The following is an 18,109-nucleotide window of genomic DNA, read 5'->3' as shown; positions in this document are numbered from 1 at the left end:
ATTCATATTGTTGGTTTTATGCTTGACCCTTCAGGTGGGGTGCAGTAATGCTCCCGAGATATATCAAAGTCAAAGCAAATGGAAAATTGCAAATGGCATACATTTACCAGACGCCCTTATCCAGAGTGACTTACAATCAGTAGGTACAGGGACAGTCCCCCTCTGGAGACACTTAGGGACACAATGGTAGTACGTGGGGTTTATACCTGGGTCTTCTGGTTCATAGGCGAGTGTGTTACCCACTAGGCTACACATGCACCGACACATATAGTGCAGGTCGAGACAAACCAGGCGGACAAGTAGCAGCAATATGACATATATCAGTGCATGGATGTAAAGGGCGTCTGATAAATGCTGTAAATGTATTCAGTATATTGTGTATATGATATAATAATGAGAGTAGTGGTGATATGATATGATAATAACACAGCAGCACAGTGTGACTGCATATATGTTATGTGGATGACTGTGAATTGTCTTTCCTGTAGTCGTTTCCAGTCACCCACTAAGACTCCTGTGTTACAATTTTTGGAAAAAGCCCCAAAACCATCGACGTGTCTCTGTACTTTCATGCCGTCTGTCATTGGAGGGTGACGAGTATGATTTAGGAATGGCATAAAAAGGCCAAGCTCCGGGACTCCATAAGATTTAGTGGTGGATCTTTTAGTTGGCTAGATTTCATATGTTGGGATTTAATTTACCAGGCAAAGGACAAAAGACCGGGTAGCAATTAAAATCCCGAGAGGAAGTGGGAACAGTAACACAGGCAATAAAGTGCAACACGACAGTAAAATGCATTAACATTTACATTTACAGCATTTCTCAGACGCCCTTATCCTGAGCGACTTACAATCAGTAGTTACAGGGACAGTCCCCCCCTGGAGACACTCAGGGTTAAGTGTCTTGATCAGGGACATGATGGTAGTAGGTGGGGTTTGAACCTGGGAGTTCTGGTTCATAGGCGAGTGCGTTACCCCACTAGGCTACTACCACCCTAAAATGCATGATTTTGGGGCTGCAAATCCTGGTCTACAACAGTACGGCCGGATTTCTTTTATTTTGTCGTGTTTACAGACGATCGAAGAAAATCTACGCGCCCGTATTTGATGGCCACCGACGCACTTTTCGACGCGGGCGACCTGTTGGCGGGCGTCTCGTCGCCCCTCCTCCCGCATCAATATTTATCGCCGGGGAATGACGCCCGAAAAAAAAAAGAAAAGAAAGAAACGTAAAGTGCCCGTCGGCCGCGGACATGGGACCGAGATGACCGCGATTCGCGGGGGAGCGCATCGTCGCCGGCACCGACGCGCCCTGACGCGGAAGCGAACCGCGGCGTGTTGAGACGACGTCGTCTCTCTCTCTCTCTCTCTCTCTCTCTCTCTCCCTCCCTCCCTCTCTCTTTTTTTTTTTTTTTTTTTTTTTTTGGAACCGGCTGGAGCTCCGCCGACAGCGGCTCTCCGCGCAGGGCGCCCGCGGAGCAGCGACGTGTTGCTGCGGACGGCGACGCGCCGAGCACGGGGGGAGCCCCCGCGATGCGCGCCGCGACCCCCGCGCAGCCCGTGGACGAGGCGAGCCGGCAGCGTTTGGCGGAGGGAGGGGGGCCGGGGCGGGCGTGAGGAGCCGCGCGTCGATGACCATTGTGGCAGAGGAGCCCCGGCGGTGGAGTCGGTCCGCGCCGCGCCTTCCCGAAATATGACCCGGGGCGCCGGGACGCGTCGGCAGCGAGACGACCGCCTCGCCATCCGCTTCGCGCCCCGCCTGAGCGAGAAGCCCTGCACCGACTCGGAGAGGGCCCAGCGATGGCGACTGTCCTTGGCGTCCCTGCTCTTCCTCACCGTCCTGCTCTCTGACCATCTGTGGCTCTGCGCCGAGGCCAAGCTGACCGGGACGCGCGACGAGCGGCCGCACGGCGGCCCCGGCCCCGGCCCCCGGGGGAACCCCGCGGAAACTCGCCTCGCCGCGGCCGACGCGGACCTCGTGTGCGCGGCCCTGGCGTCGGGCCCCGCCAACGTCAGCGCGCTGCGCCTGTCCTTCTGCGACGCCTACTCCCTGCGGGACCTGTTCCGCGGCGCGCCCGGCCCCGACAGCCTGAACTGCAGCCTGGAGGCGGCGCGCTGCAGCCTGTGCGTCCAGGCGTACCAGCGCTACGACCAGCACGCACAGGAGAAGTACGAGGAGTTCGAGGCGCTGGCGCGCCGCTACCAGACGGACGTGTACTCGACGCGGACGTGCATGGAGGAGTGCAAGGTGAGGATGATGATGGTGGAGTCGGGCTCCCGCATCCGGTCGCCATGGTAACTGCTTCTTAGTAAGCAAAAAAGGGGGGAAAAGTGCGAGTCGAGGATGCGCCATTTGTTTCGTGGCGACTGTCGTCTCGTTAATCACGTTCCAGGCGACGAAGCTTCCCGATATCGAAAGAACATGGATCTCATAAAGTTCGTTTTTTTCTAAATGAAAGATTATTGATAATGGATTATACCTGTCACAAAGGGTGCAAATTCACTTATCAAACACAGTTTAACATGGATTCTGTCACTGAGTTGTTGAGAAGTGAAGTGATTGTCATTGTGATACACAGCAGCACAGCACACGGTGCACACAGTGAAATGTGTCCTCTGTATTTAACCATCACCCTTGGTGAACAGTGGGCAGCCATGACAGTCGCCCGGGGAGCAGCGTGTGGGGATGGTGCTTGGTGGATCGGGATTCGAACCGGCAACCTTCTGATTACGGGGCCGCTTCCTTAACCGCTAGGCCACCACTGCCCCTAAAGAGCACAAATGCACGAGCCAGCCAGGAGTCTAACCTAGAATCTCCTGATTCTGATAGACAGATAGATAGATAACATGCACAACAAGTGTCTACAAGCAGCAACGTATCACGGTGCAACCGTAAAATGCGTATAACGCATGATTTTATGGACGACTTGTTCAAACACAGACATTGGCTTGTATGCAAATATTAATTAAACCGTGCAAACACATTCTCTAAAAGTAAATAGCACTTTCCGAGCATAGCCAACAACGGTAAGTTATTGTGAGGTTATTATTATTATTATTATTTATGAGGTGACCGATAAAACTGATGACTGGGTGCCCGCCTGCTGGAAGGGGGAGAACAGGGGCTTCCCCCACCCTACTGTCCTCCCTCACTCGCCTTTGTTTGCGCAGAAGTCTGGCCCCAGAGCGCCCTCTTAACAGCAATAAAGCCCACATTAAAGTTCATTTCCGACTTCTGCCGCCGTGTCCTCTCGTATGGATTATCTGGCCTCCCAGGAGAGCGCGCGACGCCAGATCCGCCTCCTTCGACTGAGGGCCGCCGAGCTACGCCAGATCGGGCGACTGGGTCGCTTTGCCATTTTGAGATCGGTCGATAGCGAGCGTGTGTGGGATAGGGTTACGTTCGCCCAGAACCTCCAGGCTGCTGGTGTCCTTGACTTAGGAATGATTGGACACACTGCTGCATAAAATACTGTCAGAATGTAGGCCTGGAAAACACAATTTCACGGAATTGTACTTAACTTACAGAACTTCAATTTCAAAAAACACAGTTTGCATAGAAGTTTGCGTTATTATTGCACTATTATGAAAGTTTCACTTTGTGAGATTATATAACAAGAATACGACTTCCACTATCCTGCAGTGGCTAGAAATGGCGATAGGTGAAAAGAGTGCTGTTGGCCATGCTTCACCAATCAGAGAGCGGCAGCTCAGATTTTCTGATCTGGAATTTGTCCCCTTATGTCGTCATAAGGGGAAAGGTTCATTCCCGTTTCTCATGCTTACATTTACATTTACAGCATTTATCAGACGCCCTTATCCAGAGCGACTTACAGTCAGTAGTTACAGGGACAGTCCCCCCCCCTGGGGACACTTATAGGACACGATAGTAGTAAGTGGGGTTTGAACCTGGGTCTTCTGGTTCATAGGCGAGCGTGTACTACCAGCTACCAAGCTACAGACACCGAAACCGAATAATGATATTTTCCAGTTCGGATATACTAACCCTGAGCCCAGATGGCTTGTAAAAGTAGTTTTTTATATGCAATGGAGGGCAATAAGAATAAAAATAAAAACGCCACTCATGCTAATAGAAGCGGTCCGGCTTACTGGATTCATGTGCAAAAGAGGCGTGCGCTTTACCAGTATAAACTGTACCGTCTGAGCGGGAATACCCGCCGGCCCTAAGTTGGCGTTGCGTCAAACAGTCCCTCCAGGACTTCGCAACGTCGCCAAGGCAAAAGTTGACACGAAAGTCCACCAGATTCCGAAGTTCCTGCCGCAAACGTTGGAATTTGCACAGTTTTTTTTGCAGTTCCATGGACCCCCAATTTACACGTTCTTTCCCAGCGTATTTCACTGCAAAAAATCTCTGCAAAAATTGCAACGTTTATTGCAATACTTTCAAAAAGGAAAAGTTGCCGCAGGAAACGGCTTCCACTCGGACCGCTTTCCTCGCCGCCGCCCCCCCGGCTTCTGGGCCCTTTTCGTTCCACCGGCCCGAGTCGGAGTGAACTACAGGCGCTGAGTTGGCAGCGTAATCGGTGCATAATCGTGGCGTTAAATGGCGCTCGCCTCTCTCTCTCTCTCTCTCGAGCGGGTGACCTTTCGCGCCAAGGCGGCCCCGGCCACTAAATTAGAACACGCGGGTTGTAACCCGGCTGACGGTGGGAGAGCAGAAAGCGGCCCGCTGTTACGCGCAAGACGCCGCGCGTTGCACGTGCGACGTCCGGCCGAACGGGAGCTCGGCCGCGTTCCGTTAAAACTCGCTAATGAGCGGAGGATTTCGGAGATTCGGTTTCTAGGCAACTGGTAATTTAGGACATTTCTGATGCACAAAGGTCAGATTGTGAGGTTCTGTGGAACGTCGGGGGTCTGAGCTTGAGGAATAAATCCCCAAATCAGGGAAATTTCGTAAAACCACGCACGTGTCCAGTATTCCGTTCTTGAGCTTCACTGTATGTACAGGATACACACACACACACACACACCTACCTTGTTAAATATGCATGTTGCTGCATCAACACCTGTTGTCCCGTTTTTCTTGTTGCATGCGCCGGCGCGGCAGCAGCAGAGCCTCGGCCGCCGCTTTCTGAGCACGCCGCATTAACCCCGCGCCTTCCGTCGACAAAAACTAATTTGATTTATTGTTCTGCGGCCTGTCTGGATATTTTCCTGGACAGGAATTAGGGCCCCCGAGACGAAAATTGAATTTTGGGGGGCGGGGGTGGGGTGGGGGGAGGGTGGCTGGCCACGGAAAGATGAATCCGGCGTCATTCGGAGGGCAGATGGATGGCCGGGGACGGCCCCTGCTGCGGTGTGTTTAACCTTCTTTAAAATGGCCTTCTACCTGCGGTGGGGAAAACGAACGCTCCCACAGAAGGGCTGTCGGCCGGTGTGTTCCTCACCTCATAATCCCAACCGCTACCAAATAAAAGGGGAGGGAGGCGGGATGGGGACAGGTGGAGAGAGAGAGAGAGAGAGTAATGAGTTGGGGGGGTGGAGAGAGAGAGAGAGAGAGAGAGCGAGAGGGCGGGAAGCGGAGGGGGTGGGGGGGTAATCACGGGTTTGACGGGCAGCCGGATCAGCCGGCTGCCTGATTTAATCCGCGTTTCCTCGCATTTCCTCGCCGCCACCAGGCCTCCTGCGCATGTGAATTTGGCCGCGTGTGTTTGAGTGGGTGGCCGTGCGAGAGTTGAACTCACTTTTGCACGCAGGTGTGTGTGTGTGTGTTGCAGTGGTTCCCGATTCAAAGTTAAAGTGAAGTGATGGTCACATGTGATACACAGCAGCACAGCACACGGTGCACACAGTGAAATGTGTCCTCTGCATTTAACCATCACCCTGAGTGAGCAGTGGGCAGTCATGACAGGCGCCCGGGGAGCAGTGTGTGGGGACGGTACTTTGCTCAGTGGCACCTCAGTGGCACCTTGGCGGATCAGAACTGGCAACCTTCTGATTACGGGGCCGCTTCCTTAACCGCTAGGCCACCACTGCCCCATGTGTTTATTTTCACAGTGCTGTGGGTTCGGTGTTCGGTGTAGGTAGCTGCCCTATAAACATGCGTGTTGTTGTCACGGCTGCCACCCGTCTGCCAGGGGGGGCGCCAGGGCACCCTGACCTCGTGTAAATGGCGGAGCGAGAACGCAAACTCATACGCTGAATTACTTCTCCCTTGCCGTACGCCGTACTCCTCGCGACTGCTTCCTGTACCTTGATTATGTCTCCTGGATCGCCCTTCGATTGGCCCCCCGATGTTGCCGACCGCCTTTTCCGTACGCGACCGAGCTTCCCGTCTCGTTCGTGATAGTTGTGGATTCATAATTACTGACAAAGTGATTGATAACTGGCATGTTAAGATGGTGATACATGTTTACGGTCAGATTGCCCCATCTAGTGGTGCTTCCTTAAATGACAGAGTATTTCTTTGCAACACTGCAGATTCGATGAAGATATAATTACTAGAAACAAACCACATTTTATATATTGGTGGGAATATTTAAGATGAAAAAAATGATGCCACTTCTGTTTAAATGTGCAGCACCCGGTGAAATCCCAGAATTCCTGGCCTCGCTACCAAACGAAGGTTGCGGCGCTGAAGTCGTCTCTGACTAATGCATCATCTGTGCCCCGTGGAGTCGTCTAATGGGGACATCATCGAGGATGCATTAGCATTTTAAAAAGCGGACCGTCCAGTCCAGCTTTCCCCCCTTTTCTGTGCTGCCTTGGCCAGAACAAGTAGTTGGTTCACACTGGGGCCAAGCGGCCAGCGCCAGAGGGGTCCAGAACGTGATAGATGGCGTTGTCCCATCGCTCTGCTTTGGATGGCAGATTTTTTTTTTTTTTTTAAGCATATGTAGTTTGAGCAGATTGCAGGCTGCATAGATAATGACAGTATCGATGCAGCGATGGCGGTACTGCGCAAGAGGACAATGTGCTCGAATCCCGGAACCGAAATGACAGCTCTGAGACTGTCCTCTCTGCTTGTCACTCATTTCGCTTGTGCACCGAGCAGCCCGTGAGGATTGTGGAATTGCCGGTCTCGGGTAAGCGGCCTCGTAGGCGAATTTGACCAGATGCTGGGTTAGAGGAGCATTTCACTTCCACAGCGGAGTAAGGTGTCTTAACACATTTACATTTACGCCATTTACCAGACGCCCTTATCCAGAGCGACTTACAATCAGTAGTTACAGGGACAGTCCCCCCCTGGACAATTTAGGTGTGGTAGTAGCCTGTGAACCAGAAGACCCAGGTTCAAACCCCACTTACTACCAACTACTGATTGTAAGTCGCTCTGGATAAGGACGTCTGATAAATGCTGTAAATTTAGGGTTAAGTGTCTTGCTCAGGGACACGATGGTAGTAAGGGTTTGAACCTGGATCTTCTGGTTCACAGGCGAGTGTGTTACCCATAGGCTACTACCACCCACCTAACACAACTTTGCTTTTATAACATAACTCCGTTTTATAACGTAACTCCTTTAACAACATTCGTGTCATCACCGCACACATTCATTAACTACATGGTACAGACCCATGTGAAGACGGGCTTGAGTTGGGACAGAAATGGCTTGAGTTGTGCTTTGGATGGTGTCCTTGTGTGTGTGTGTGTGTGTGTGTGTGTGTGCTTGTTTTGACATTTTCTGGCAGAGAAAGGCAGGTTTTGTGCTCAAATTCCTAAGAATTTGAAGTGTTTAATTGTCACCCGGCACCAGACCCGGCGACTAATGAACTTCGGCAATCTCTGGTTACTAATTTCCCTTAATCAATTTATAATTAATGTGGGCAAAATCCGACGTTGATGTAAGACACCGGTCCCCAAACCTCCGTCGTGCAAAAGACGATAATAATTAGGGTGCCGCTGTCCTGCTGACTGCAAAAAATGAATAATTTTAGTTGCTGACCCTGCTGGTTCCTGTGCCATCACCGTACTTGGCAGTAGACTCTTTCCGTCACAGTTATTACGAAATTAAAGCCAGGAGGGGGGACCGAATCTTTCATATTTAAGATAAAGATAAAGTGAAGTGATTGTCACATGTGATACACAGCAGCACAGCACACGGTGCACACAGTGAAATTTGTCCTCTGCATTTAACCCATCACCCTGAGTGAGCAGTGGGCAGCCATTCATTACGCAAAAATGCGTAATTAAAAAATTTTTCATTTTGTATTAAACGGTAAAACCTTGTTTGCTGGTTCATTTCTGCCCCGGTTTAAAAAAAAAAAAAACAAGAAGGCAACCAAGGAGACTCTGCGTTGTGGAAAAAGTGAAAAATAAGTGAAAGTGAATGAGAAGTAAAAATGACCTTTAAAAGGGTTTATGTTCATTAGCTCTCATCGCATGGCGTTTCAGTAGTCAGCGCGAACACCTCCGGGCTCCGGTGACCCTGACCGCTTTTTACAGAATGGATGAACGGTAATTAGCTACCGCGTTGCAATATTAAAATTGTCTGATAATTCTTTGCCTCTTTTTCGCGGTAGGTGTTAAGCGGCATGAAATATTACTGTTTTTTTTTTTTTGTTTTTTTTTTTGTCGCAGTCAGCAGGACAGCGGCACGCTAATCATTATCGTCTTTTCCACGACGGAGGTTTGGGGACCGGTGTCTTACATCAACGTCGGATTTTGATCACATTAATTATGACTTGATTAAGGGAAATTAGTAACCAGAGATAGCCGAAGTTCATTAGTCGCCGTTTCCTTTTCGGGGTCGGTCCTGAAGAGGGGACGCCTGAAGGGACGCTGACGCGGAAGACCACAATAACAGAAGAGGTGACGCTCTTATTTTTTTTTTCACCCCCCCTTAAAATGGAATTTCCCGTCGGACCAGGGGAGCGAACGCTTCTACCGGCATCCTGCCTTTCCCCAAAGGCCCGATAAGACACGTGGTTGGCGTTTCCATAATTGCTAAACGATTCGGGACGATATCTCCAGTACGCGGTTTGACATGCGGGTCCAGGAAAATCCATTTTCTGTCATCCAGTGCTTGTTTGGACGCTCCCTCCTGCCGTTCCCAGCGATGGGATAATGAGTTGGAGGCAGGCCGCTCTATTATGGAGCCATTTTTTATAGCGCGGCGCTGTCAGCAGGTACCTATTAATGACTATATTGCATTTACAGATGTCTGTCCTGGTGTTTTTAACTTAATTCCAAATGCACCACAGTGGTAAAATGTGCATGTGATGGTGCACAAATGTGATGTTGTATAGGGTGGTAGTCGCCTAGTGGGTCAGACAGTCTCCTATGAACCAGAAGACCCGGGTTCAAACCCCACTTACTACCATCGTGTCCCTGAGCAAGACACTTAACCCTGAGTGTCTCCGGGGGGGGGGGGGACTGTCCCCTGTAACTATTGATTGTAAGTCGCTCTGGATAAAGGCGTCTGATAAAAGCCGTAAATGTATATAGTGTGACGAAAAGCACTTTCTGGACAAACGCAAAGTCCCAGGTTCAAACCCCATTCAATACCATTGTGTCCCTGCGCAAGACACTTAACCCCGAGTGTCTCCAGGTGGACTGTCCCTGTCACTGCTGACTGTAAGGTGTCTGATAAATGCTGTAGATGTAGTGAGTGAGTGGGTACTGAGTGGCCGTACGTCTCCTGTGTCTTCTCTCTCGTGGGAAGTGCAGCTATGTAGCGGGCGCATGTACGGCGCCCGCGGCCGGCGTAATGTGTTTGGACAGCTTTTGTAAACACCTGTGTTAATGTGTTATTCATGGGGCCGCGGCTCGTTTTCCTGCTCACTTCAGCTGAAGGGCTTCCTCACGCTCCAGCGGCACCGTCCACTTGGAGAAGCGCCGCCGCTCCGGACGGTCGCTTTTGTTCGCTTTGTTTGTTTTCAGACTCCAGCGTCCAATGCTGAATTTGTCCTGCGTTCAGAGATTTGAATGGGCCAGCTCAGCGTGTGTGTGTGTGTGTGTGTGTGTGTGTGACAGTCTTGTTCCCAGCTGAGATGTAGCGGATCATCTGCGCGCCATGAGAATGCAGACCGAGAGTCTGTCCTCCCTCAGGCCCTGTTCTGTGGGCTGCTTGTGTGTGTGTGTGTGTGTGTGTCTGTGTGTGTGCGCGTGTGTGTGTGTGTGTGTACACGCCCGCGTGTGTAAGTGTGTTTTTTTGCGGCCTGCGCGTCTCTGAGATTACAACGCACAGCAAACGCGATTAAGCAAGAAGCACAGACGGGCGCCTCGCGAGCTTCTCCCGCTCCGCTTTTAAACGGGCCAAATTCCATACAGCCTGTTGCAGAAACATACGCTCTTCCCATCATTTATTTATTTCACACACTCGCACACGTTTAACACATACAAACTCGCATCCACACTCATCCTAATAAATGCACTTTCAGAAAGGACAGATGAGTACATGCGGTTATTTACTGTCGTTATTTACAGTATTATCCAAGTCCACATGTCAAATTGTTAAAAAACTGATTTGGCACAATTCTGTGTTGGTGTCTTCCTGCTAGTGGAGATGAGTGATTTGTTGTTAGATTTACGACACTGGTGCTGATGGGAATTATGTGAATCTGCTTCATCTTTGGTGCTGTAGGGTTTATGTGTGGTGATTCTATAGATTTTTTTATTATTATTACATTTACATTTAGGGCATTTGGCAGACCCGCTTATCCAGAGCGACTTACAACGTGCTTTCAAGTTACCATCGATGAAGTGATCAGTTCTGGTTCATTAGGACCCCAACTATAAATACAATCTTTTTATTCACTCTGTTGTAGCTTCTATACCAAAGTAAGTCAAAAGAGGGTTACAAGTTAATCGAAATTATTATAAACCGATATTGGTTTAATTGCGATAGCTAATTCTTATCATCAGGTCTTCTCAACGTGAGGAGCATCATACATTATCTAACGTCTCCCTCTACAACAACCTCACTCTTTCTCTGTCATATTAGCCCTAACTGGCTAACTGCCCCGACCATCCGGACGGATGCAGGCTGCTGTAATTATTCTGTATTCGTTCGAATACAGCAGATAGCTATCACCAGCTGGAGTAGAGCTGCATAAACATGGCCTGAAGAGCGATCCATCTAGCTGTCTGTCTGTCTGTTGATGGGTCTGTATGTCTGTCTAGGTGGTAGTAGCTAAGTGGTAACACACTCGCCTATGAACCAGAAGAGCCAGGTTCAAATCCCACTTACTGTCCCTGAGCAAGAGGCTTAACCCTGAGTGTCTCCAGGGGGGGACTGTCCCTGTAACTACTGTAAGTCGCTCTGGATAAGGGCGTCTGGTAAATGCTGTAATTGTAAATGTCTATCTAGCTGTATGTCTGTCTGTCTGCCTGTCTATCTATCTGTCTGTCTAGCTTTCTGTCTGTCTGTATATCTAGCTGTCTGTCTGTCTGTCTAGCTTTCTGTCTGTCTGTGTAACTAGCTGCCTGCCTGTCTGTCTGCCTGTCTGTCTAGCTTTCTGTCTGTCTTTGTATCTGCCTGTTCTCTGTCTGTCTGTCTGTCTGTCGATCTAGCTTTCTGTCTCTCTGTGTATCTAGCTGTCTGTCTGTCTGTCTATTTAGCTGTCTGTCTGTCTGCCTGTCTCTCTGTGTATCTAGCTGTCTGTCTGTCTGCCTGTCAGTCTAGCTTTCTGTCTGTCTGTGTATCTAGCTGTCTGTCTGTCTGCCTGTCTCTCTGTGTATCTAGCTGTCTGTCTGTCTGCCTGTCTCTCTGTGTATCTAGCTGTCTGTCTGTCTGCCTGTCTCTCTGTGTATCTAGCTGTCTGTCTGTCTGCCTGTCTGTCTGTGCATCTAGCTGTCTGTCTGTCTGTCTGATCTTGTAAATTGCCCATGTTGTGGTTGCCCAGGGCGATGGTGGTTGGCCCAGGGCATCTCTCCTCCCACGAGGACAGTGTGGTGCTTGTCCCTCCTTGAGCGTGGGACTGCGCTTCCAGCACCGGGGACGGCTCCTCCGGCGGTGGCGTGGGGAAGCTCTGCTCTAATCCGGCGGAGAGCGCACGCCCCGATAAGACCATCTGCCTGCCAAATAAACGTTACGCAACCAGGTCACCATTCATGCAAAACACAAAGAAAGAACCCGAGGGACCCTGTTTACGTAACCGCGCTCCGAACGGCGGCCATCGAGCGAGCGGCCGCCACGTGCGCTCTTCATCACCGCCATTCGCCCCCATCAGCAGGGAGAATCCGGCCCGGCGAGAGAATAAGAAGGCTGCAGGCCGGGGATGTAGAGTATATCGATCTATTCATCTCCATGAGCACATTCCGATCGCAATTTCTCCGTTTTTCGACAGCGGGTAAACGAGAGCGACGACTGCAAAGCCAGTCCGAGCTGTACGATGGCACCCGTACCGCGGTAGGTACCGTAGTGTCGCGGCGAGGCTCTAATCGGCGTCATGGCACGCGCCCGGCTCAGCGGCTGCTGGCTGTCGGATGGGGCGGAGTTACGTAACGCGGGGATGGGTTGCATTTCTGCCGTTCCATCGCGTTATGAAAGGGGGGGTCTGGCGCCGCAGATGAATGACAGAAAGCGGCTCACGTGGGTCGTTTGTGGGCAGCTGCCACTGAGACATTTCCGTCTTTTTGCGGTTCTTTTAAAAAATAAATAAAATACACAAATTCTTTCTAAGAGCAAGAACACATACCGCCTCCTAACACATTCACATGAGAACGGTATTATGTAGATTCGGGGAAGTGGAAGAAAAGCGTGGACATAGGTGAGAACAGCACCTCGCCGGACCCTGCAGAAGCGGCGCGGGCCGCAGCCGTTCGCCAAAACGTTGTATTTTTAAATATTTGCGAGAAGACACTGTTCCCGAGTCATTTTCTTTGTGTGTGTGTGTGTGTGTGTGTGTGTGGTCCTCATATTAAAGGTTAAGAATTTTTTTTTTTCCTGGACTGATGCGAGAGCTCCTGCCTGAGGACAGACAGTAAACAGAGCATGGAATGCACTGCCTCTGTGGACAGTTTTCCTGTGTGTGTGTGTGTGTGTGTGTGTGTAAAAGAGAGAGGGCGAGAGAGGCTCGCTTCATGCACCTTTATTAAAGCTCTCAGGCCTGGGCTGGCTGTATTAACGTTTCTTTCTGTGAGTGTGTGTATGTGTGTGTGTGTGAGAGAGAGCGCAGCTCGGCCAGTGTTTAGGAGGCTCCATTAAAATGCCAGTGGTGTTTGCTCATTCATAAAAGGCTCTGCCTGAGAGGATAAAACCTCTCCAAGGTCAGTGTCCCCCAGCTGCCTCTACTGCTCTCCTCTGCAGTACACACTGCACACTACAGAGATCACACACACACACACACACACACACACACACACTCATGCTGGATTCCACTCAGACCGCACACATGCAGGCCGCACGCCACTTACATCCCCCACACGCACAATTAGTTGCAGTTAAATAGTTGCACGTACAAAACTGTTTACAATAATGCTGTTGAAATTTGAAGAGAAACTGTATAATATCTCATCTGATCTTATCTCAGTTTTCCTGGCAAGAGCTAAGCAGGAATGTCTGAATAAAATGTCTATTTGAGGAATGCCATCGTCACTGGTCACTTGTGTCTCAGATCGAATTATGATATGGACTACGTGGTCAATGGTCACAATAATCATAAATTCATTTGTCATTTGTAGGGCAGCCATACTAACTTCTGTATGGCTTCTGTCATTTCTGAAGTTTGGAGAGGAGGTGCAAACTACTCTGCCGCACTTTCATATATGAAAATCAGCATTGGCCCAAAGCTGTCGTCACCTCCCTGGGGGTCATGTTACCTAGGAAAGCACACATCAAATGAACTGTTACTCATGCACAATCACACGATGGCACCGCGGAAAACAAAGCGGCAAAAAGAGAAGATCAGTGCGCCTCGTCAGCGGTGGAATGGCGGCCTCCCCGCGCCACAGCATTTCATGCATTTATGGATCGCAGCAGCGCTGTTATCTCTTGTGGAGACCCCATGACCCGCGTTCCTATTCATATTCAGCATGCACAGACCTTCAGCAAATGTTCACGCCCGGAGCTTCCGGTTTACTTCATCAGAAGAATCAGCATGTGATACCTTGCGGATGTGCTCGTTTTGCCCCTAGATTGGGCAATTAGTTTCTGTTAAATAAGTACGTCCAGCTAGGAAAGATTTGGTGAATCCTGTGAAAAATATTGATACTTTCCGACCACTGGGGGACATTCGGGTAAAAAAAGACAGCAAATGAGGGCGATTTATTGAACATACTTGATGCGTCGTGGCTTGTTTTACATGCGATGTATAAAGGACTATATCGACTTTAAATCCTGATGTTATTGTTAAACAGACAGCATGTACTTCGCTTCTCCTCCCATCAAAGCAGACAGCTCGCTCCCCAACTCACCCAGAAAACTCTCCTGCTGCAAGTGGAAGTGAAGTGATTGTCATTGTGAAACACTGTAGCACAGCACGTGGTGACACAATGAAATGTGTCCTCTGCATGTAACCATCACCCTTTTTGGGTTTGAGCAGTGGGTGGGGAGCAGTGCGTGGGTACCAGTCAGTGGCACCACCTTCAGTGGTTGCCTAGAGGTTTAGAAGACACTGCACTGTAATCAGAAGGTTGCCGGTTCGAATCCCGAGCCACAAAGGTGCCACTGAGGTGCCACTAAGCAAAGCATCGTCCCCACACACTGCTCCCCGGGCGCCTGTCATGGCTGCCCACCGCTCACCAAGGGTGATGGTTAAATACAGAGGACACATTTCGTTGTGTCACCGTGTGCTGTGCTGTGTATCACTTTACTTTCACTTTTTCACTTTTAGCCGCACCTGTCCATGGCTGTAGCCCTGCTTTCGAGCTGATCGGTGCCAGCTGTGTTCCCAGCTGCACCCAGCCGTGACACTAATGTTGAACTTATGTTGCATACTGTCACGTGATTCCATCCACATGACTGGTGGCTACACAGAGATGAGGTAACGTGACTCCCAATTGGCAAGATGGCCACTGCCAGCTGCTCAGTCATTGATTGCATTTGTTAGCAACCGACTCGGCAGCAGAACCCGAAACCAGCGTAAGATTTGTCCTGTTTGTCTCCTCACCTCTCTTCTCTTCCCTCACGGCCTGTCCCTACCCCGAGTAATCCAGGAACGCGAACGTCGGCATACATGGGGTGTTGCGGCTCACGCTGGCTCTCCTTTTTATTGTTTGGGAGAAAACGTTTTTATAATATAGGTGAACCGGTAAGTGGTGTTAATGTCCATAATTACCGAGCTGAGGCAGTAAGGTGGCCGAGGTTAGCACATTAGCTCCGTGTTAACATTTTAGCAATCTACAGATGCCCTGTCCCAGGAACTGTATTTCTAAACGCCTTTTGAATAAAGCAGGACAACTGATCTCAGGCCGGTAGTTAAGCATTGTAATGAAGGTTCTATCTGTCAGCCCAGATAACGTGCATTATTATTTTTTTTGCCCTCTCATTTTTGCAATTGCACACAAGCTGCGAGGTACACATGCGCTAACCTGCTAACACAGCAGCATAAACACCCCAGCTAAATGTACAGTTATAGGGGTTTGCCACCATTTGTTGCTCTTATGTCGTAATGACTGATATGGGATTTAAAATGGATTGATTTAGTTTAAGTGAGGACATTATAAATAGCCTCTACATATGTTATAACACAGTGATATGAAATTATTTCCCATTGTGAGTCTCCACACGGCCCCAGTTTTTGTTTTCGCACGGGCCAACTAAATCAGATTAGGAGAACTAGTGGCGCTGAATTTTCACCATGAGAAAGCGTGCTGCGATTGAGAGATATGTGAGCTTTTGCTCGATATAACTGGCTGAGGGACACGACGCGGAGATGCAGGTCAAATGTAGGTCAAAGCCGCCATGCGGTGTAAATCCAGTCAACGTAGAGCATAATGCTGTATTTGCTTATTAAATTGGTTTTGGTGTGTGCGTGTTTGTATGTTTGCGGGCGTTTACCCTGTGATTTAATGCTCGTTGCTGCCGAAGATTACATCCCTTTCTTCACAGATTCCATATGACTGTGACAGATATTAAGATTCAAAAATAGATAGATAAAAACAAAGGGAGTTACTCGGTTGCGGCCCGCTGTCTGTTCAAGGGTCAGATTAGCGAATCCAGCTTTTTTAAAAAAAAACTTAAAAGTGATTAAAAAGTCACATCGAAAGTCCTGCAGACACACAGTTCCGTTTTTGGAGAATCTTCCGGTCTTTAAAAACCAGGTGGTGATGGTCATTAGTGATTAGATCCAGGATCAGAAGTACCATTTTGAAAAAAATGGTGAAGATGCGGGCCTGAGGTACACGACCCTGATCCAAGATCAGCTTTCACAGGGACAGAGTTCTGTTCTCTGAAGCGAGAGAACAAGGGTGAGATCATGCGACACGTCTTCACACCCAGCATGTGTAGCCCAGCTGTTACCGTGACGATTATCTCCATCTGCGCCCCTTATAAAGACAAACCTTCATTATCTGACTGGAATTCAATTTGGCCATATCGCCAAGTGGAAAAAAAAGCTGCCTGTGGCCTTTAGCTGATGCCGTGCCCTGGGTGAGGAAAAGTCCTTCAATGTGGGAGGTGTGAAGGAGATCGATGAGGGAATGTGCCACAAACAGCGCTTTGATCAGTCGAGCTCTGCCAAGCAACTCACTTGCTCACCACCACCGGTGCTTCCGCTCCATGGAACATGGTAACGGCACGGTCATCTCTTTTTAGACACGGAGAGAACGGTCAAGCTGAACTGTTTCCGTACACCGTGTGTACCTGCCCTGCTCTTCTTGTGGCCAACTCCTGATTTGTACAGACCTCATTAAGGACTGATTATACTAATAAGAGGCCTGACAATTGACAAATTACATTTGTCAATTTAGCGGATATATTTCAACTGATGTCTTAATTCATCAATTGTCAGTTTCTGACAAAATACTGACAGTTGGCTAGATATATATTTAGGTGAGGTGAGGGTTCATGCCAAAACAGCAGTTGCACTAATGTGGTATATGAATACATCAATGTATTCTGTTACAGTTCAACAAAAGCAATGCACTCAGAATTCATAGTTGAAATGCATGTGATGTGTTTGTTTATTGGTCATTCAGCATCAAAATGAATAAAATATCTGCTTGAATACTACTGACATAAGTGGTTAACTTTCTCACACATGTGGGTTTTGTGACCATTGAATATGACAGTATTATGGGACTAACATCAACATAGATTAATATATATTTTTTATATCAGTGCCATCATCATCTGCAGTTGAAAAACTAGCTATGTTGTAAATACTGACTTGTAAAATATAACATGGACTGGATACTTAATACTTGTAAATGCACATCACTATTAAATGTATCAGCTCAGTCTTATTATTGTAAGTGTATTTACCAATACAGCACTGCGATTTTAATCCAAAAAAAAGTATTGGATATGGAAAAGCTCATCCTGCTCAAGACATGTAAGCCTTTGTTCTAAAATATTGTGTTCACATTTTAATTCAACCTTTGTTCTAGAATATTGTGTGAACAATTCGATTCAAGCTTCTAAGTTTTGCATATTTCTGCGTGCACCCTGGACAACCACTACCTGATGTGACTTGTCTTTGCTGATTAAAATATAGAAAGCTACCGCTACGGAGCAGAACATATGTCGAGCAGGTGTGCTGGACATGTTGGAGCGCTGGTGCTCAGCTGTGGGCTGTGTGTGGGGTCAGTGCATTTTGTACAATTGGCCACCATTGTAGTTCAAAGAGATCTGAGAGTCACGTTGCGTCTCGCTGCCTTTGAAGTTTCGCTTCATCAATGAAAGTTGTGTCTTGGGAGCATAGTTGGTTGACCTGCCTAGGCATACTGGAAGTTTGAATTTGTGCTTTTATGAAGAAGCTGAAAAGGCTTTTAGCTACACTACACTGGAAGTCATTTTTCCAAATACCAGTAATCACATCAGCAAATTTCACATTCGTATTGATTGTTTGGAGAGGGAAAACATTTATTGATGCATGGTCATTGCATCAGCTCACAAAATGGACGGTTACAACAGGTCAAGTGCTTCTTCTGGCTGGTCACTTTTCATGTTTAAACTCTAATTTTGTTGATTGTGGTGGCTTAAATTGTTTAATTTAAAAAAAGATTAAACCACTGTTACTGTTGTGGTGATTAGATGAAATTGCAT

At 48.6% G+C, this 18,109-nt stretch overlaps 1 protein-coding gene across 1 annotated transcript in view; it reads left to right on the top strand.

The window, feature by feature from the left end:
- The first annotated feature begins 1,443 nt into the window (after positions 1-1,443).
- Positions 1,444-18,109, top strand: part of nalf1a (NALCN channel auxiliary factor 1a) — a 46,793-nt gene continuing 30,127 nt past the window's right edge. Inside the window, exon 1 of the mRNA XM_028955456.1 lies at positions 1,444-2,247. Coding sequence (XP_028811289.1) covers positions 1,693-2,247 — 555 coding nt within the window. The 5' untranslated portion in view covers positions 1,444-1,692. The remainder of the gene's footprint in view (positions 2,248-18,109) is intronic.

The sequence above is a fragment of the Denticeps clupeoides genome, chromosome 15 (assembly GCF_900700375.1).
Source record: "Denticeps clupeoides chromosome 15, fDenClu1.1, whole genome shotgun sequence".
NCBI lineage: Eukaryota > Metazoa > Chordata > Actinopteri > Clupeiformes > Denticipitidae > Denticeps > Denticeps clupeoides.
This window is presented reverse-complemented; position numbering and strand designations above follow the sequence as displayed.